This window comes from Sphaerodactylus townsendi, linkage group LG08, assembly GCF_021028975.2.
Source record: "Sphaerodactylus townsendi isolate TG3544 linkage group LG08, MPM_Stown_v2.3, whole genome shotgun sequence".
Lineage (NCBI taxonomy): Eukaryota > Metazoa > Chordata > Lepidosauria > Squamata > Sphaerodactylidae > Sphaerodactylus > Sphaerodactylus townsendi.
Window position 1 is genome coordinate 72397801 of NC_059432.1, and position 20920 is coordinate 72418720.

The 20920-nt window shown below is 40.5% G+C and overlaps 2 protein-coding genes across 5 annotated transcripts in view; both read right to left on the bottom strand.

Moving 5' to 3' along the window:
- LOC125438163 (aquaporin-12-like) lies at nt 1-4154 on the bottom strand. The gene is made up of 3 exons (XM_048506399.1): nt 3548-4154; nt 2344-2460; nt 1-887 (listed from the first exon to the last, which is right to left on the bottom strand). The coding sequence occupies exons 1-3, from the start codon at nt 4152-4154 to the stop codon at nt 760-762; spliced, it is 852 nt and encodes a 283-aa protein (XP_048362356.1). The 3' UTR covers nt 1-759.
- A 4227-nt stretch (nt 4155-8381) lies between these two features.
- Nucleotides 8382-20920, bottom strand: part of PAK2 (p21 (RAC1) activated kinase 2) — a 41790-nt gene continuing 29251 nt past the window's right edge. For all 4 annotated transcript variants that reach the window (XM_048505561.1, XM_048505562.1, XM_048505563.1 and 1 more), the window contains 9 exons: nt 20261-20390; nt 19115-19178; nt 18053-18101; nt 16377-16489; nt 15560-15677; nt 14684-14783; nt 12981-13177; nt 12306-12443; nt 8382-11284 (listed from right to left, as the gene is read on the bottom strand). In XM_048505561.1, coding sequence (XP_048361518.1) covers nt 11198-11284; nt 12306-12443; nt 12981-13177; nt 14684-14783; nt 15560-15677; nt 16377-16489; nt 18053-18101; nt 19115-19178; nt 20261-20390 — 996 coding nt within the window. In that variant the 3' untranslated portion in view covers nt 8382-11197. The remainder of the gene's footprint in view (nt 11285-12305; nt 12444-12980; nt 13178-14683; nt 14784-15559; nt 15678-16376; nt 16490-18052; nt 18102-19114; nt 19179-20260; nt 20391-20920) is intronic.

The window sequence follows — 20920 nt, forward strand, 5'->3', positions numbered from 1 at the left end:
AAAAAAATTGGTTAATGCCTACCTGTTTGCAAAAGGCCTGAACCAAGCTTCTACTATTTCACAGAGTAGGATTCCCTTTTCTAAAAAGCAGCAACTCAGAGAAGCAGGCATGAAGGGCAGAAAGTTGTGATTAATTGTGTCAGAACAGTAAGACAATAAGATGGTTCTTATAACATGTATCAAGTTCAATTCTAGGTGCTGGTTATGAGCTTTAAAGCCCTTCAAAATCCTGGATCCAGATATTTGAAGAACAGTCTTCTTCTATGTGACCATCTAAACCAGCTACAATAATCAGGCAGTCATTTGTTGGTTAGCCCACCACTTACTAGGGTTGCCTGTCTGACATCAACCAGAGAGCAGGCTTCTTCTATTGTGGTTCTAACTCTGAGGAATGGGCTCCCTGAAGAGGAAAAGAGTGGGCCCTCTGTGAAGATTTAGAAGGCACTGCAAGGCCTGCTTCTTTGCCAGGGCAGTTGAGGGGTTTGAATGGCAGGGAATCTTTTAGGAGAGAAAGTGGGAGAGATGCAGGGTTTGCTATTTTATTTTTCATTTTAACTGTTATTGTAAGCCACCTTTAGCCACAAGGAAAAGTCAGATATAAATATCGTAGTAATTAAATATGGAAATGGTACCAGTGACACCTCATTACACAGTCAGCAATGTACACACTGTCACAAGCATCCTATAGTATGAAGCGTATCCCCAAAACCACTCTGTTGATCCTGAACAGCTGGTCATCTCTGTTTCTGCTGGTCTCCACTAGGTGCCAGATGCAGGAAACACTTTCCCCTTGGGTGTCCTGTATTTATTCTTTTGACTGTAGATCAGATTTTTTTGAAAGAGTCGTGGGATATTTCCTTGATATACGAAGACTGCAATCAGCATCCCTGTAAGAAAGTTAATAACAATTGATTTATGTACTTTATTCCAGTCCTCCTTCTGTACCTTTGGGAAGCAAAAGAAAAATCTGTTCTTATATCTGGTCAGCCATTCTTAATTCATAAATTAATCCTATTTCTTTGAGCTAATACATGCACCTGTCTACAAAAAAAATTCTGAACAAAATCCAATGAGTTCATCGTAAGAAGAAAGAAAATCTATCTGATTAGTGTTTGAGGAAACTGCCTTTTGTGCAGGAAGTCTTTCATTAACCCAATTAGGATAAATAAGAGGTGCAACCATCCCCCCACCCCACCCCACCCCACCAAAAACCTCTAAAAATTAAAAAAGGGAATTAAGTCTTTTTAACCAGTCATTTTACTCAGTTCCATTTAAAAGGTCCTTTCTTTTAGTTTGCTTTTGTTCTAGAAATCAATTTGGGAACAGTACTGCTTGCCATCAAGATAAGAAAGGACTGTTCAAAGAGACCAAAGTGATACTATTGACATTACAGCAAAACTTCTCTGAATGGGGATTGGGGCAGGGGAGTGAACAGCCTAGGTCTCTCACTCTCTGCTCAGTTTTCAAACAATGGTATTGCAGTTCTCTTGTGTATTGACAATAATGGCTGCCCCACAATCCCAAGAAAAACCCACAACATATGTTTGGATTGGGTAGTTGTTCCCAAAGTCTTTTCAAAAGTGACATTTGGATGCTAGAGTTAAGATGTTAGACAATAGGATTTTAATTTAAGCTTCAAATTGTGCAAAGTTTCTTCAAACACAGAACCGTAAACTACAATGTGGTCCATTAAAAAAATAGCTGTTTGCTGTTTCTCTCAATAGCTCCCTCTTAGAAAAGAAGCCTGTATGGAGTTTTTATTGAGAAACTGAAGTGTTCCATTCACTACGTACTGGCTAATTACTGTTTTGTTAAGAGCAGCTGTGTCAAATATATGAACATTATTCCTGAGCACTGGAATAGAACAGCTAGCAAGAAATTCATACTTTGAATTTTTAATAGCAGAAATGTTTATCTTCTCTTTCACAGGGATTCTGGGACTTCTTGTAACATGTGCATTCTCTACATTAGTGGAAACTCTCGTACACTCATTTTTGAATGCTGGGGAGAGTGCTTCCACACCATCTTGCTTTGACTGTACTTTTCCCCCACTCCAATCTCCACCTTTCTCCTTTCCTAAAAAAGGAAATATGCTGTTGGGGCTGCTGGTCTGACCCAATTTAGGAAGACCAACGCTTTATTACAATGTTACAGATTTGATTTGTAATTTATTACCATATGTCCTGCACTTCTGAGATAAGTTATACTTCATCAAAATAACCTAGGAAGAGTACAGGTATCAGTCCCCACTGTCCCTTCCACACAAGTATGGTATTTTGTAGCCCAGTAAGGTCACAACTGCAAGTGTGGTTGCCCTTACTAGTGTCTTTGCAGTTAGCTCACCTGTGATGGGTCCCAGCCAATACACCTGCATGTACTCCAGTAAACTATTCCCAGAGCAGGGAAAGGTCACAGCAGAGGCCAGGGCAGGGTTGAAAAAGGCTCCTGTGAAAGGTGCAGCTGTGGGAGGAGAAAAGCAAACAACTTAGTCTCTTTTCTTCTCAAATTAATTTTCATGAACATGTGCCAGGATAGGCAGACAGGAGTCATTGCCATGTTTCAATTGAAACCAACAAAGTTCTGAGAGCATACTCCAAAGTACAGAGCTGTGAACTAGTCTGCCAGAGGCCAGCATCTGAGAGCTGTCTAGCCTGTAGGTGTATAGTTTAATGGCTGCCATCTACTGGCTGCCAGTTGAGAAGTTTACTTTGGGTACCTGCTTGGTTGGGGAAGAGGTGGCCAGACATGATGTTCCCTCTAAGGGTATTTGTGCACTTGTGGTATGCCATGCAATGAGCTAACATTCCCTTTGGGTAGATTGTTAGTTACACATTCATTTTGGCCTCTTCCAAACTCACCATGCTGCAGGTCCCAGAAGTCCCATGGTTTTTGAAACCTGGTAAACTGAAACTTTTCCTCCCTTTGCATTCCCTGTGAAGGGAATCAGGATGGGTTTTTCTTCCTTTGGGCTTTCTTGCTCATCCCCACCTTCCCCTGTTCACCCAACAGATCTTTGAGCCACTCTGTTCTTTTTATATTCATGGTGCTGGTCTACAGATAATTTAATCTATCTAAATCCTAATCAGAACCAATACAATAATGGCATAAATCCTCCAGTGCTCCTCAGTTAGTTCTCCAATGACCTTGCCTATCAGCTATATCCCACCTTGTGTACTGACCCTATGCCAGAGGCAAAGACCTACAGGAGTTTTCCAGATGAAGCAGTATCCAAGAATAAAAGTTTAGGATTCTTCCATTCCCCACAAAAATACCCCAGTTGTCACTGGGAATTTTTTTCTGTGGTGTTTAAGGGGTTGACAATCCCACCATTAATTTCTACTGAATGTTTCAATCTCTTTTTTTTTAAGTGGTCAAGATTAATTGTGGCAATTTACTTAATGCTGACATAATGGGAACAAGATGTTCAAATAGCTACAACCCATTTTTACAAGGCAACCAGAAACCATCAATACAAAACATTAATACAACATGAGCTAATTAAATTTCCGAACATAGGTATCATAGCAAAAAAATGTAAGATCCATACCTGTATAGGTCAAAATGGTAACAGCAAGTGCTGTGATAGGGATTCTGTACATGGGATAGCTAGCCTTGAAGCTGAGAACCACTAGTTGGAAAAAGAATGAACATGTGGCTTCCACAAAGATGCCCTGGGAGGCAGAGGTGCTGAGAGAAGAACCACAGTCTTGGGCTATTAAGTTCTGGATCATGTGGAAGTCTGTCAATTCCCACGACCAATATTGCTTGGTAATGGCCCAGGCTGCTCCCATTCCCATGAACTGGGCCAAAAGTTTGGCAACAGTCACCACAAAAGAAGAATCCAGCACTAGAAATTCCTGGAGTGAGAGTGTAGGATTAGCAGAAGCTCCATCAAATGAGACTCCATGAACCAAGAAGATAATAAAGAGGAGGGTTAGGCTCACATCTGGGCCAAAGCCACCACCCCAGGGACCAACCATCACCAGCATCTTTAGTTCAAGACAGCAAGCACACATCTGGAACGAGCTGGCCAGTTCTCTAGCAAGACATAAGTATACCTTTGGAGGAAAAATTCTTCTGGAGAACCATCTGGTCACCTCACAAAGGGCTACCACAGAGGAAAAAAAGGCAATTGAGACATTCAGACCAGCCATTCTGACAGTTACGCAGGCAATGGGGATTGTACTGCAATAAAATAACACCCCACTGCTTGAAAGGGGTGGGGAAAGGCTTTTTCATCAACATAAATGTGTTTTAAGCAAACGTGGCACACAACAGGAACCTTACTCAATAGTCATGGCCATCTCTGGGAAAACTGACACATTTAACACCATGAATTGGCTTGGATAAAGGACTGCTCTTTTATCACATCCAGATCAGCTTTTGTCAAAAGTTATCTTGGCTCTTTCCTATGTTACCACCAGCCTTGGGTCACTTCAAATTTCTTCAACCAGACAACTGAAACTGGCTCAGAAACACTGAAGGTTGCAAGTAATTGTATACTTCAATCCCTCAAATGACTATAGGAACACAAGCCACTTAGCAGTTGAAATCCTTTCTCCTGCCCACAAAGTTAATGTTTACCGATTGGGATTATGTGAGCCTCTTGCCCGTTTACCGTCACACTTAACTGGCTAGGACAGGTGAGAAGCTGAACAAGTATTATGATTAATCCAGTTATATTTGTTGGACTCCAGTTCCAATTTTTACTTGTTGTACAGAGATAGCACTCAGTTTCCACACCTTCGCAACTTGGCACAGGGAGAAGGCAAGACAAATTTGCAGCTGGAGGTGACATTTCTAAAGTTTCAAGTCCAGTGAAATGCAATTGAGGATATGAAACAACTTTCAGCTTTTCCTCCAGGGGTTTCCAGCTCATGGAGGAAATTGCTTGAACCCCAGTGGAGACAAGAGATATAGTCATATCCTCTAATTTTCCCCATCATAAACAGGGATGAAGAAGACAAGGAGAGACTGCTGCAAGAACTTTCAAAAGCTAAGGGTGTCAAGGTGAACAAACTCTTTTGTTTGAAACTAGCAGCAAAGCTCATTGAGGGAGAGATGCAAAGGGTAGAAGAGGAAGTATTTCCCCCTGCAGTGGGCTTTACTGGGGCTGTAGCCCCCCACCCCCCACCTACCCCTCCACTTTGCTCCCAACATGACACTTTTCACTTACCTGGTTCTGGGTCTGTGGCTCGGGATGGGAGAGGTTGGACCAATGTGGCTTGGGGTAGGGGAAGATTGGAAGGTTTGGTTTGTAGTGGAGGAGGGTACGAAGGTGTGGTTTTGGGTGAGGGGAGGGTGGAATTGGGATAGTTGGGAGTGGGGGAGGCAGGAGGGCTTTGTTGGTTCTTTGGAGCAGCTGCTCCGTGGACTCGGGCTGGGTATTGGGGCGGGGGGGGGGGGGGGAGAGACTGGAAAGCTTTGTCAGGTCACGAAGCAGCAGTGCCAAGGCACCACCACTACTCCATAGTGAGGAGGGAATCGAATGCGAGTCCTGTTTCCCCATTGGTGGAGGGTTCATTGTTGGGACATTCGACTCCTTTGCCTTTTGTTAGGATGGGTAGTTGTTTTAAACTGATGTAGACATAGACGATGATTTAGATGCAACTTCAAGTGAGAAATTTCACCCAGCTGTTGCTAACCACATTTAAAAAAATGTGCACAGAATTCAAACTAGATCAACTTCAAATACGCTGACAGAGATAGGGCTCACAAACAGCTTTCCTAGATGCTACTGCTGGTTCTATTAAAGTATGAATGAATCCATTAAATTCCAAATGCTAAGAGTGTCAGTGTTATAAAACAAATTTTTAATGTGTTTTAATTCTGTTGTAACCCATCTTGAACCCCCTGGGAAAGGGCAAGATAAAAATATGAAAAATAAATAAATAACCCCCACCATTTACTGATTCTCAAACATTTTCAGTATTTTTATTCCTCACAATCCAGTTATCAATAATTTCTCAAGAAAGTGGAGGTTGTCAAATGAAGTTATATGTAGTGTGCTGTTGCTCTAAGAATCTCATAGCATCTGTCCCTGACTGGTCAAAGAGGAAGCCAGTGATAGATTAAAATGAATTCTGGCATTCAAGTCAAATTTTTCCCCATAGAACAAATGATAACAAAAACCAGCTTGGAGGTTTATGTGCTTTGGAAAATGTAAATGGGCTCCAGTGGGGGGCTGTGACGGATTTGCCCACCCTGAAGGGTTGGTGTGTGGGGTTTTTTTTTTGTAAAGCCAGAGAGAGTCAACAGCACACTCCATATAAGGAGGTCCTACCTGATTAGCTGGCAGACGGCGCAGTTCACCTAGTAGTGCCTCAGGTAGAGGGAGCCATAAGGGCTGAATATATAAAAAGCAGGGAGAATCCTGTGATGGGGAGGTCTTTTGCTGTTGGATCTGACTCAACTGGTGTGCTGACAGGAGTCAGAAAGCTCTATTAAGATGAGGAGGCTTGTTAGAGCATGGTGGCCCTGAGTTTGGTGGAAAGTGACCCACCAGACAGTGGCTAGACAGCTTGTCTGTCCAGACCTAGTGTCTGTCCGACTCCATTTCCAAATCCAGTCTGGGAAGTCTAGTCCAAAGGGGGAGTGAGGCCTATCAGGGGACTATAGGAAGGAGATTTGTGTATGCCAGGATCCTTCCAGACTTAGACATGGAGAGTGAGGGAACAGAAGGGTGTGTGGATCAGTTGAGGAACTAGTGTCTGTATGTGGAAAAGCTATAGAAGCTAGAAACTGTATGTTTAACAGCTAAGAAACCAGAAACCTGTGTGTGAAAGCTTAAGTATCTGAAAACTCTTTAAGAGAGAGTGTGAAGTGGCCACCTGCGTGTGACCAAGCGTTGTTAAGAAACTGACTGAAACAACCTCTCAAGAATAAGCTCTAGCTTTCTGTAACCGCAAGCATTAAAACCTCTCTAAACCAACTGAGAAGCCTTCCTTTGTTAAATAAACTTAAAACCTGATTTCACGTTACCAAAAGTGACAGTCTGTGTCTGTGAGCCTAAAAGGGTTAGTGCTTGTCTGCATTCAAGCCAAAACCCTCTCTGACTGTTTCCCTCCATTTTTGTTAGTGACTCTGGTGTTTACTCCCTCAGTCTTTGGGAGTGTAGAAGGGGGGGGGGGTGTTGGTGGGCCAGTGACCCCTCTCTCTCTCTCTCTCTCTCTATATATATATATATAGAAAGAGGTCACTGGCCCACCAACACCCCCCTTCTACACTCCCAAAGACTGCGGGAGTAAACACCAGAGTCTCTCTCTCTATATATATAGGTGGCTCAAGGCTCGGCGGTGTTTAGTGACCGTTATTATATAAGTGGTGGCAGCGAGAGTGCGTACGTGGCAGGGGCACTTGAAGGTAGCATTCAATAGCATGGAAACATCACAGTGGCTCTTACTGTCAAGGAAACTTTGAAGACAAAAGATAACTTAGCCTCAAATTCATTCCCAATCATTTTGTCCCAATTGTTTTATCCTGAACAAAAAATATTTTAAAGAACTCTGCTTCTGTTATTCACTGGGAAGGAGGAGGGAGAGGGAACAGTCAATCATTTTAGAAATGTTTATTTCTAGCCCTGAAAGAACAAAGTTATTAAACATAGTCAAATACAGTAGTTAATATTGCAGTAACAATTAAATAACAGATTGGGATTAAATTAAACAAAAGGCAATAAAATCTGAAGACAGTAAAAAAATATTGAAAGCTTGCACCTACTTCCATTTCCCATCTGGCAAAGTGAGAAAAAAGAATGTATAGAAGGAAATAATTTCAAGGTGTTCTTAATTCCAGCTATGTAGACAAATACAAAAAAAACCCCTCCAACTCTATTAGCAGAGGAGTTAATTTACCCCTAATTGCAATGGAATACACCTATGTGATCACTTAAATTAAAAACATACATGCTCAAGTTGTAAATGTCTCTCTCCAAAGCAGTGCATGCTCACTGGGACACTTTGTAGTCAGAAACCAGGTTTGTTTCAATTTCTGGGGTACGAAAAAATACCAGGGCACTGATTATCCTGGAGTAAACCTGCTTTCATTCAATGACACCCTTTTCACATGTATGCAAACCATCAGTGTAGGTCACCCTTGAAAATACATCTAAATATGAAAGCTCATCCACATCAGCCCTCTCAGGGTGTATTTTCAATTATGGTGACTTTGTTAGCCCAGATTACATTCTGAAGCCATGAAGAAGAGGAGGAGTTTGGATTTATAGCCCCCCTTTCTCTCCTGCAAGGAGACTCAAAGGGGCTTACAAACTCATTTCCCTTCCCCCCTCACAACAAACATCCTGTGAGGTAGGTGGGGCTGAGAGAGCTCCATAGAGCTGTGACTAGCCCAAGGTCACCCAGCTGGCGTGTGTTGGAGTGTACAGGTTAATCTGAATTCCCCAGATAAGCCTCCACAGCTCAGGCGGCAGAGCGTGGAATCAAACCTGGTTCCTCCAGATTAGAGTATACCTACTCTTAACCACTACGCCACTGCTGCTCCTCCATAACAGGCTCAGCTCTCATTTCAGGGACCACCAGTGATGCATTAAAGCAGGCTCAATACACATGGAATTTAGGCTAATAAAAGTCACTATAGATCAAAAAAAGCACCCAGAGACAGTGCATGTCAGTCATTCCATCTTCCCATTAGTAACTGGAAGGCTGGGTAAGTCACAGTTAGCCTAGAAGTTAATCAGGTGAGAAAGACCCATGGTTTTGTATGGCAACCCCTCAGTCACGTCATGACTTCCTACTTCTGTCCCTAGTCCTTTCTAGCACCAGGTGGCAAAACTATTAGATAAATGCACAGCTGTAACACGAGCCACAAGCTACTCTCTAGAGTGCCCATATGGACACACTGTGGGAGATCTCAACTCTATGAGGACACCAGAGGGCACCTAAACTACTCCCGGGCTAGTCCAAATTGTTCGTGACTTTTTGAAGATTTGAGAATATGATTAATTATGCAGTTGATTGCTCATTTCAAAAAATATTTTATGAAATAACTTAAAGGCCAATAAATGCTATCCTCTTGTTTAAAAGTTACTTTTCCTAACTATGTTTTTTTTTACTTTACCAGTGCTACCATTAAAAAAGCACACCAACACACCTATTCCACAGGAGTCATGGGTTCCACATCATCTATTGCCAGCAACAGACAAAGACCCAATGCTAACATTGAAATTAAATGCAACGTTTTCTTTTTTTAAGTGTCTTGGCTTGATTCACATACGACAAATTTATAATCAAGACTATTCTGATCTTTACAGTAAGGTGATCAAGGTTGCAAGTTATGGCAATGAGAAGAACAACATCTTAAATTATCACACAGACCAGGACATAACACTTCCTTGGACCAAATGATGAACATTACAAATGTGTCAAAAATAAATGGGCTGCCCCGGTTACATCATTTTCAGAGGAATACTTTTCAGAAGAAAAATAACTAGAGATGGGAGTGAGGCATTGCTTTCCACTGTATACATAAGGCAGAGTGTCAGTGGGCTGCTGCAAGCACTGGAACCTTCTGGGATGCAATGGCTCCAAACTCAGAATCTAACGTGTTCTTGCAGCACCCTGTGCATGAAACCTGTGTAACCAAATTTTTATAACAATACTTGTTAAAACTGTTCAAAGACAGAGGCTTTTGACCAACAATATTTCTTTTAAACCAGACCTTTAAGATGTTCTCCCAAGAATACTACTAGGAGTGTGGCAAACCTATAGCACCAAATTAATCTTTTTGTATTATCATTTGGCACATCACCATTCAGGGATTTTCCATGAAGATAATTTGCACATAAAACAGTGCTTTTAAAAGGTTGATATAAAAGACCAGAGAATCCTCATGATCCACCTGGCTGCCTCAACTGGAACGTCAGTTCTTCTATGGCTCCAACGATTTCCTTTCGTTAAAGAGGCACTTTATCTTGTGTTTTTCTTCCACCATAACAATTAACAAGTCTTTCAAGAAAGGACCACCATGAGAAGGCAAGTTTCTCCAGCAAGCCAATTCAAACACCGGTTCTAAGCTACATGCCACCTTGAATTTTTGACACCACAAAATAGCACTTTAGGTATTCAGAAGTTTCAGTTGGCTGAATTATACAAAAAGTCTTCGATTTTCCATTTTTGCAAATCTGCTGGGCCTTTTGTTAGTAGAAATGGCGCATATACATATATAAAAAAAGAATAGCTCCAATACAAGTCCTGACAAACTCCAACGTTGGTGCATTATTTGCTTTTGGAGGAAAAATGTACAACATATACAAAATGTATTTAATACAAAGAAGGGTAATTTAAAAATTCAGAAGGCACCAGAATAAAGCCCAAGTTAGAACACAGATACAGCACTTTGCTATAAAACCACAAACTTTCAAGACGTCCCTTTAAATGTTACCAACAAGCCTAAAAAGGCAAGAGGGGAGTGGAAGACAGTTTTACAGGACTGGGGCTCTCTCCCCAAACCCAGAGGGTGGCTTGAGCATTAAACGCAGACACATACACACACACCTCCTTTTCCCCACATTCACAGTCCATCTCCAAAATTCAGGGGGATCTTTCCCTTGGGTTAAGAAGTCCATGCAGCAACTTTGCTGAGACTTTTTATTCCCTCTCTGCCCATGTCCTTCTGTCTTTAAGCAGAGTCAATTAAATATTATGGTTCTTCGGTAGCTGGGTGGTTAATGCTACAATACAGCTTTAGCTAAACTGTACGCGAGAAAAAGGGGGTCAGAGGGACTTTCACATTTCTAGCCATCTGCCTTTAATCCAATAACTTGGACCATGCCGTATTTTCAAAGGCTGACTGACAAAAGGAAGAAAAAAATTAGAATATTAACAGTAATGCTTCCCTCTAAAAGCTTGAATCTGTGGTTCAAGTATTGAAAGTGCCCAATGGAGCACAATGAGTGGGATCTGGTACAGCAAAATCGTCACAAAAAAACCCCAAAAAGACTCCCAGGCTTAGTAAAACATGCTTGAGTTGTCTGCAAAACAGGTGAAAAGGTCAGTGATTTAGTCCACATCTTCTGGGATCCTAGAAGAGTTCACTAACACCACCACATTTTTTCCTTGTGTGTGGTCCAGGTGAGAAAACTTTCCCACCGTTTCTGCAGACTTTCAGCCCCTAACAAGAACAATTTATATATTATGAAGATTTTTAAAAATAAAAAAGTATGAAGGCCACAGCAGCAATGCTAACGGTTACTCTTCATTGCTTCTTTGGCTGCTAGGATCAATGGCGTCAAACTTGACAAAGGTTTGGCCAGTTTCAGGAAAGGGTGCTGTCAAGAGAAAGAAACAACAATGAATGGAAGATACGCTTCAATTTCAAGACAGGCGCTTTCTTAAATGCACAACATTACACAGATCACTCTAGCCAAGAGACACAACAACATAAGAGATAGGTGGGGACAGGAGTGGAGGTATGCAAATGAAGCCTTTGCTCCCTGGCCCTTGGATGAGGTTATAAAGTAGGGAAGAAGACTTTTCCCTGGCTACCTACTCTAGGATCCTTTCATCCAAGTGATTACTGTTACTGTTCTCTCCTGGAGATGCACACAATCTGGCAGGAAGAGGCAGGCCCAACAGGTTGAGACGATAACTCTTGCACTGGGGCAAGATGGCACTAGTTGCACTAAATGGATGCAAGATACAGAGAAGCAATAAGGACACTATGAACCACTGAACCACTTAAGTGAATCATTGAAGCTGCTGAAGCAACAGTCCTGCAGCAACAACTCTTTACCTGCATCTAGGTTCCAGGTGGGATTGGCCTGTGCAATAGACAGAATACAGGAGTAGGTGTAGAGCAGGGGTCTTCAAACTACGGCCCTCCAGATGTTCACGGACTACAATTTCCATCAGCCCCTACCAGCATGGCCCAATGACAGGGCTGAAGGGAATTGCAGTCCATGAACATCTGGAGGGCTGTAGTTTGAAGACCCCTGGTGTAGAGGCAAAGAGCCTGTGGTCAGCTAGCTCACTACATGGCTAACGGGTATATGAACCTGCTTTCCCTTCTCCTCCAGAAATTGGTGTATTAGGGAATATGGAAAAAGCAGAGCCAATGCAGGTGACTTTTACACAACTTAAGCACTTCAGTAGTTTCTCAATGTTCCCAACCAGTGGCATTGGCATTACCCTACTAACAGCCTTCCCAGATATAAAGATATTGCCTTTTCATACCCAGTTCTACCTCTTCTGAATGCACAGATTTTATCAGTCCATTTCAAAATACAGTTGCTTGAATTGCTGAAACTCCAGCAGTTGTCATTTGGGAGAAGGTAGATTCTACCACTTTACCTGTAATAGTTCTTTGGCTGACCCCCTTTTCTCTACATCCATTTCCAAACAGCTATTTAGAAAGTCACGGAATATTGGGGACAGTTTCTCTGGGTTCTGCAGCTCTGGGGTGCCATTAGTTGCTATCAAATATAAAGCCTGCAAGAAAGAGATAAAAGGTGTAAAACGAAAAAGGTTATTCACATCTGAGCACACCTGAAATTCTCAGAAGTGGAAAAGAGCATCTACCTAGCATCTACCTAGTGCATTCTTACCTAGATCCATGGCTTTCAAACTATGTTCCCAGGAACCCTGCTTTTGGTCAGAAGCTTGCTGGGAACTCTCTTAAGGAAGGCACTGCTTGCTCACAACTACTTATATATTCCCGTAACACACTACAGCAAAAATTTTTAATGTGGATTGTAGAAAGTGTATTAGTTCATGAAAGACATCTAACAGGTTGCACAGCACCCACATGACCAAAGTCAGAGGACAATAGAGAAATGCAATACGTGCCACTGGGATACAGCAGAGAAAGGCATTTCATGCTGAAGTCCTTTAACTGGAAAGAACAGGAATTACTCTGTGACCTTCTGAATGCAAAGTATGTACTCTGCTACTAAGTCATGGTAATTCTGGCCTGTTATGAAAGAGCACACCAAGGCAAAACTATTGGTCAGCACAGCAATAACTTACCCTCAAAGGGTTTTCATTGAGATACGGAGGTTCTCCTTCAACCATTTCAATAGCCATGATGCCCAGGGACCAGATATCTACTTTAGGGCCATAGGCCTTCCGTGTTACCACTTCAGGAGCCATCCAGTAAGGTGTCCCAACCATAGTACTACGTTTACTCTGCTCTGGAGTAATCTGAGCACAAAATCCAAAGTCAGCTGCAAAAAAAACCAAACAGTCAAAATAAAATCATTTCAGTGCTATTAAGCCATCTTGTGCAACATTTGCCAAGCTGCATTTCCAGAAAAATAACATACAAACCCACATATTCCCTCAGTACTATTCTTAGAAAACTTAAGCGCTGTTCTTCAGATGGTTACAATGGATAGTCACAGTGCAGAATAATGAAATTCCAAATGCTTTTAGTGCATATGACCTACTGGTTAAATAGCAGCTGGAGAAGAACCAGAAACCTGTCAGTCAGTTTTGGTCAGGCTATTTTCATTATGAAAACAATGGTATATATTCCCTTTAACTTCTTGCTTGTTGAGAAGATAAATTAGAGTCATTCTGTTTAGAGAGGACCGCAGTGGGGGGAAGTCCCCTATAAACTGACATTTTAAACAGAAATCTAGAACATGACAAAACATGCAACAGTATGTAAAGGAAAGTAGCCATCTTAATCAGCTGTCCATGTTCCAGGACATCCTAGTACTTTTTATTTAGAAATCTATGCAACAAAGATGGTCTGTAATTGTAATCTGACACTTTCAAAAAATGTACAGAATATCATATGTACTGAATATCATATTAAGATAATTTAAGACAATCCTGTCACTCAAAGGAAGTCAATGAACCATTCCTACTGTCATTATCTAGCATGGGATCATCTTTTGTGGTTGAAACACATAGCAGAAAAGGAACTCAGAAATCAACAAAGAAGCTGAAGACATTTCCCTAATTCACCATGAAAAACACAGACATGTGAAAATGAGTTCTGTAACTAACTCCCTTTCATTAAAGCATCATATTTCTAAAGCTTTACTTTGTTTAATCACGATGAAAGTTAAACGAAGTGACAGATTTACACCTCTTATTATGCAGACCTAACTTCCTTATACTAATCTATCATTGCAGTTTCAATTACTTTGATGATTAAAGAAGGCAGAGACTGCTCAATTTGGTATTTTCTCGTTTTTACTATTTTAATTTACACCTACTTTAGTTTTGCACTGACTTCAATGGGGGGAGCGGCAAGAGGCTCAGAAATACTAAGAACTCCGATCAATTGAACCATTTTCAACTTCACAGTTAATCAATCAAGGTTGCCACCTGCTGGTTTACAAATGCAAACTCAAATGTACTGGTGAATTGCAAAACAGAACACAGCCTCCCCAGGTAACACTTACATATTTTGTATGGAAAGCCATCAGATCTACAACTAAATCTCCACAGCTTGCAATTCTGACAAACTGCCTCACTTTATGCAAAAAGCTAAGTGTATACATAAATATGTGCACACAAATATCCATAGCTTATTATCAGAGAACGATAACTCATTCACAGTGTACCTAGATAACGTATTTTCCTATCTTAAACATTCTCAGCCACAATCTCTGAAATCAAAGCCATCTTTAGAGGGCAAGATGTGTTGAACCACAAATTACAGACTTGTCAGGGGAACTAATATTTCAGTTTACATACAGTAACTGCTATACACTTACTCAGCTTAACTGATCCATCCATTCCCAACAGTACATTGTCACTTTTAATATCTCTGTGGATCACCTGATTGGCATGGAGGAATTCCAGTGCCTGCAAACACTGTAAAGGAAGAATGGATTGAATTATTGTCAAAATACATTCAATTGGACATTGTCAGCCTATCTTTAGCCAGCCTCAAATGATTATTTGCTTATCAGATATTCATGTCTATCCTGACTATACAACAAAATGTCCAACATGGCCAAGACAACTATTAAGAGACCTCTTTACTGATATGCAGGATTATCCGAAATCCTGAAATAGCCTAGCCCACCTAATAAAAATGTTTGGAAAAATCTGACTAAATAGAAGAATAAACTCTTTAACTTGTGTCTAGAAATAACTAGGTCTTCTACATACAATTAAGTCCGTAACTTGGATTCTATGAAATGAAGGAGTCTCTCTCCACTAAAAAACCTGCTCTTCAAGGTCGGGGGAGGGTTGGTCCTCAGGGCCAGTGTGAGATATGGTACAGATGGTCACTGTAAGGAGAAATTGACTGAAAACTCCACCCATCCCCGTCCCCCCAATTCAGGGTATGCACTCAGATTTTTCTAGACATTTAATTGCTGGGATGTCTTTGTTACCTGTCAAAACCCTTTGAAGATTTAGAGTGTAATTTTAAATTTGCAGTTTGTCACAACAACCAACAGGACTGGCATGCTGACTGAGACTACCAATTGACTATTTAAAATTCCAGAATTAAAAAAAACCCACCTTAAACTAGAATGGCAATTATATTTCTATCACAATAATTTAAGTGAGTCTAAAACAAAAACAATTAACATAGAGAAAGCAATGCTTTTCCTTCCTTTAACCACCGAGCTATCACTTACTTCTCTGCAGACAGCAGCAATCTGTGCCTCATCCATGCAAGTCTCTGTAACCACATCTGTGAGAGACCCACCAGCCAAGTACTCCATTACAACAAACAGTTCATCTCCAACAAGGTAACTGCAGATTAAAAGTCAAATAGAATGAGACAGTTAAAACTTCAGGATATTAAGGTAATAGTCTGCAGGGTAAGAAAAGTTACGTTTAGACAAAAAAAATCAGATTAACAGCTTCACTCTTCCTATAAGCATTCCATGGTTGTACATCTCTTACCAGAGGTATTTATCTGGTAGTGTGGGAGTAACCATTTTAAAATATATCCTGTTAAGTCCAGAATAGTAATAACTAAAGCAACAGGTCTCACTGTCCTCATCCGAAAGTTACAATATGACCTTCACTTATAATGTATAATAAATACAGCAATATCAGGGTGATTTTCTGTTTATTGGCATATTACAACCTCTCTTTCCTGCAAGCTCAAATCAGTGTCTTATAGTACAATCTTATTCACATTCACTCAGATGTCCTGCTTGGTTCGAGGAAGCTCACCCTCAGGCACATAGGCATGAGATTTGCAGCCTTACTCTCACAACAATCCTGTGAGATAGGTTAGGCCAGTGGTGGCGAACCTTTGGCACTCCAGATGTTATGGACTACAATTCCCATCAGCCCCTTCCAGCATGGCCAATTGGGGTTAGGCTGATTAAAATGATTTATCCAAGGCCATTCCCTGATCTCTGTGGCTGAAAAAGGATTTGAACAGGGATTTTTCCCCATGCACAAACTCAACTCTCTAAGCATGACATTGTGCGTAGTTACCTGTCTAGAAAGTTGACTATGTTTGGGTTCTTCAATTCCTTCATTACCAGAATCTCATTGATAATTAACTCTTTCTTGGGCTGCTTCTGAAGATTGATTTGTTTAATAGCAACCTGAAATGTTGAAAAAGGAACAAACATAGGAAGAGTTAGCATTCACAGAAAGGGTTACTCTTGGAAGAGTAACATGTAAAAGGTTACAATAAAAGGAAAGTGGTACGCTTTCTTGGCATTGCTTTTATTGATATAACCATTAATTGTTTGTAATGTCCAAAGACACCAACTTACCAGTACAACCCTCATCATCCTTACATGCAGAGGATGAAACCAAAAGCAAACTGTCAAAAGTCTCAGAAAATCAGCTTTGCTTGAAGCATATTATAGCGACGTTAATTTCTGGTGTGCTGAAAGCGAGGCAGCATATTCACAGCATTTCAAACATAACATTTGCATCTCTAGCACTATCAGAGCACAAAATTACAAATGACAGCCAAGTGTGCGAGATAAGCACATCAATTAAACAAAGGACATATACTGATATCGCTCATGGTTTTTCCACAGTAAATGGATTCTGAAGCAATTGAGAACCTCAGCTTAAACTGAGATTCTGGGAGAGAATTGCCTTTTTTTCAGAAGTATTATGCTTTAGCTTTAGCAATAAGCAAATCAGCCAGGTCTAAAAATTTGGAGGAAAGAAATGAGTATGATGGGTTAGCAGGGTCTATAGAGGAATAAGGTACATTAGCAGGTAGAATCATTGGTAGGGTCTGTGTTGTGGCTCTCAGTCATGAGTTTTGGAAGGAGGACGGCAAGAGAGATCTTAGGAACTTTTGCTATGCCAAAACAGGATAAGGCTGTTTTGCTAGAAGTTCAACACAGGAATGTGCTACTGAAACCTTCAAAATGAGCACATTAAAATAACAGAACAAAAATGTAACATAGCTAAGAAAAGATCAATTGAGAAAGTGGCAAGTTAAGAATGAAGTTTCTGAAGACACAGTTATAAACAACAGGATAGTGATGTTTTGGCTTTATGACTAGATTCTTAAATAAATGCACTTCTTCCTCTTTCTTGCCTCAACAGCAAATGCCTAGCTCCTTTCTCTCACAATCCTTTCACTGGCTAAGGCAAGCCCCACCTGAAGAATAGGCGAGAGTGATCTTAGAAAAATGTATGCTATAGGATGAATGCTCTCTGGGCCTAATATGCTCACTGGCATTAGATTCCCTCCTATCTAGACAGTCCATGAGGGCATGTCACTTTGCTAATATATTGAATGATTTGGTAAATTAATTGGGGATTTAATAGCCATTGCTTCATCTGTTTGGCATTGATCTAGGAAGAGGCAACTCAGAGACAATGAAAGTACAGAAAATAACTAAACATGCAGTTCTCAAGTAAACTGAAGTTTTACAAGGCAAAAAACAGGACTAAAAGTTTAAATTGTAACTTTCAAATCCACGACTAAAAGGCATTCCATGCACTTAATTTTCACATGTTATCTAATATGCTTTGAATACCATCACCGGATTCTACAGAACAAAAGAAATTACTTTTACTAACGATGAGAAATTTGCTGCTGGAGAATCATGGCAGAGATAAGTGGCACTGGTAAAAAAAAAAACCTGTACTCAAGTCTGGAGATCCAAAGTCATCACAAGGTGTTTCATCCTTACCTCCTGTCCTGTTGCCACATCTATGGCGATGAAAACAGTACCTGAAGCCCTGTTTTTAAAAAATGGAATAAGGTTTTGGACTTCAGATATTTAATACGCCCTCTTCAACAGACAATAACTATAGTCTTTTCTAAATGATTACATTTAACATTTTATTTCATTTTTATCCAGAAAATCAGATACTGAGTTATCTGAAAAAGGAGACATGCAATGAACCAATGGAACGTGCCAATTCACAAAAGGACTTGATTGATTATCAAGGGGATAAATAAACTAATTTGAACAGTTAGGCAAATTCATTGCATGTGCATCTTCCTTAGCCACTGTTTTCTTTCTGCCTGGCTGTTGTAGGATAGACTTATTTTGTTAAGGTGCTGAGAATTCTGGTCATTAATAGGCAGAGGGGGAATTACTGTGCTGCTGTAGCTGCCACATGGTGCCCAGAAGGGCAGGCCATCACAGGCCAGCAGGCATGGACCAATGAGGAGGCTGAGGTGGGCGGAACCAGTGGCACACGGCCATCTATGGCCATGCAAGGCAGACCTCTGCCTTTTTGCTCAGCCTACCTTGCATCTTCATGGATGTTCGCCTGCTAGGCTTGAGGGCCACGGAAAGACTTGGAGAGACTCGGAAGCCTCCTCCACTCAGATCTTTCCATCAGCATTCAGCTGGCTCTTGAGTCTTTGCAGCACCAATCAGAGGGACAACCAGGCTGCTGGGTGGCAGTGGCACACTCCAACAGGTATATATACTCCACTTGCTTTCCTACTATCAGATCCTCTGAAGATGCCAGCCACAGATGCAGGCGAAACGTCAGGAGAGAATGCTACTAGAACACAGCCATACAGCCCGGAAACCACACAGCACCCCAGTATAAGGCAAACCCTTCATACTTGTACATAAAACTGCTTCTTTCTTTATTACCGATATTAACTTCTATCCTATTACTCCAGTAATCTATTACTTGTTTTACAACCAGTAATCAAAAGTGTCAAGAGGAAAACAATATTGCAACTAACACTTGGCAGTTGGTTTATACAGATCTTACTTTAAAATACTCACCCCTGTCCTATTTTTTCATATCTGGTATATTTTTTCTTGGGATCTCCTATACTTACAATAGTTCCTAAAAAAATCCATATACAATATTAAAAACCAACCAAGATAATCAGCACACAGTTGCCACTGATTTGGGAAGCTGCATTACCAACTTTAATGGAAAAGAAATTCATAATTGTTACCCAACATCATATTTATTTTTCAGTACTGAGAAACTGATCTAACCATTTCTAAAGGCCACGAATCACTAATTCAGTCCTTGCAATGCTTAAAAAACTTCACATATTTTATGACAGTAATCCATGTAACACCTCTGAATGGTAGGTTAATATTATACCCATATTGCAGATGAAGTCTGAGCCTGAGAGGTAGGCAAATCACTCTCAGCTTCAGAACCCCCACCCCACCCCACTGTGAATTTGTTGTTGCGTTAAGATTTGAAACAGTAGTCTTCTAGAACACTCTTAGCCACTATACTATTAAACTTCACCAGCTCTTGTAAGAATCTCCATTTACTTGTACTTTACGTCACAATATGATTTGTAGACATATAACCACTGTAGCATTCTGAAGATAGCTTTTGCCTATAGGACATGTTCCAATTTTAAGCCTATAGGCACTTTTGGAATTCTGAAAAAGGGTGATGGTTACTACTATAAAATGGCTGTCATCATCAGCAATAGCCTCCCTCATATTTTTAAATTAACTACCAACTGCATAAAAAACAAAAGATTGCATATTTTTGTAGCAGTCTAAGAAAAAATTCAGATAATAACGTAATTGGCCAAGCTTCCCAACATTTAAATAAATAGGTGGCCCTTAATTACCACCTATAAGTACATATGAAATCAGGAGACATAATCGAGGAATTCAATGGAGGCTAATACTGAGCCTGTGGACTACAGATGTTATGAATGTATTATGAAAGTATTTTGGATATGGCAGGTACTAGAAGGGTAGACTGTGTTTGCCTGGCTAAATCTGGCACCAGAGAAGTGCTTACAATTACTATGAAGAAAACATGGAGCAAAGAATTTAACTAGAAAGGTCAAGTGACGATTCATCACCCAGAATTCTCAGAACATACAACTCCAGGCTGATCAAGGTCTCTATCTCCATTTAAATTGTTTGTTTAAAATTTCAACTTACTTAGCTTTTCCATGATCTCTTCATCTGACATTTTAGTTTTCTTTTTCTGCTTATCAGCTAATTTTGCAGCATTGTCACCTGAGTCACCAGATGGTGCTGGGATGGGATCGATTACTGACCGTGTGTAAATCTGTAGAAAAAGATAATTATTAGCTATCCCAAATTGTTAAGGCTTCTGGGAACAGGCTTATCTTTTTTGGTCAACATGTACCAAACACTAGTAGATTTTGTTGACTAATGTGGGACTATCATGAGTTTTGCAAGTGTTAGGATTTTTTTCAAAGACAATTGACCTTACAAAACTCCTTTATTTTTTGCTGTGCTACAAATTCTATCAAGACTTGAGGTTTCCCATGAATAGGGTAAAAAAGAGTTTCCTAAATTATTGTGGCCGTTTGCAGATTTCACAGCACACAGAACAACACAAGTACAACAATGTTATATCCAGTACAATACTACATTAGCACTTTTTTGTTCCAAATTAACAAAAAATTGTCCAGTATTTCCAAATTCTAGAAACAAGTACTCAGGACAGGCTCTGTCCCTAGCGCTCAGAAAATGCCACAAATACATGATCAGGTAGGTCAGTAGCCAATGTAAAATCTGGAGATTGAGACAGAAAAGTAAGCAGCTTAAGGTCACTGAGGAAATTCTGGCAAA

What these genes read in the sequence shown, in the direction of transcription:
- LOC125438163 (XM_048506399.1), bottom strand. Translation starts at nt 4,154, where the DNA reads ATGGCTGGTCTGAATGTCTCAATTGCCTTTTTTTCCTCTGTGGTAGCC. An exon ending in TACCATTTTGACCTATACAG is followed by an intron (nt 2,461 to 3,547) that starts GTATGGATCTTA and finishes CTCCTCCCACAG; the next exon opens with CTGCACCTTTCACAGGAGCC. An exon ending in TTGGCTGGGACCCATCACAG is followed by an intron (nt 888 to 2,343) that starts GTGAGCTAACTG and finishes ACTTTCTTACAG; the next exon opens with GGATGCTGATTGCAGTCTTC.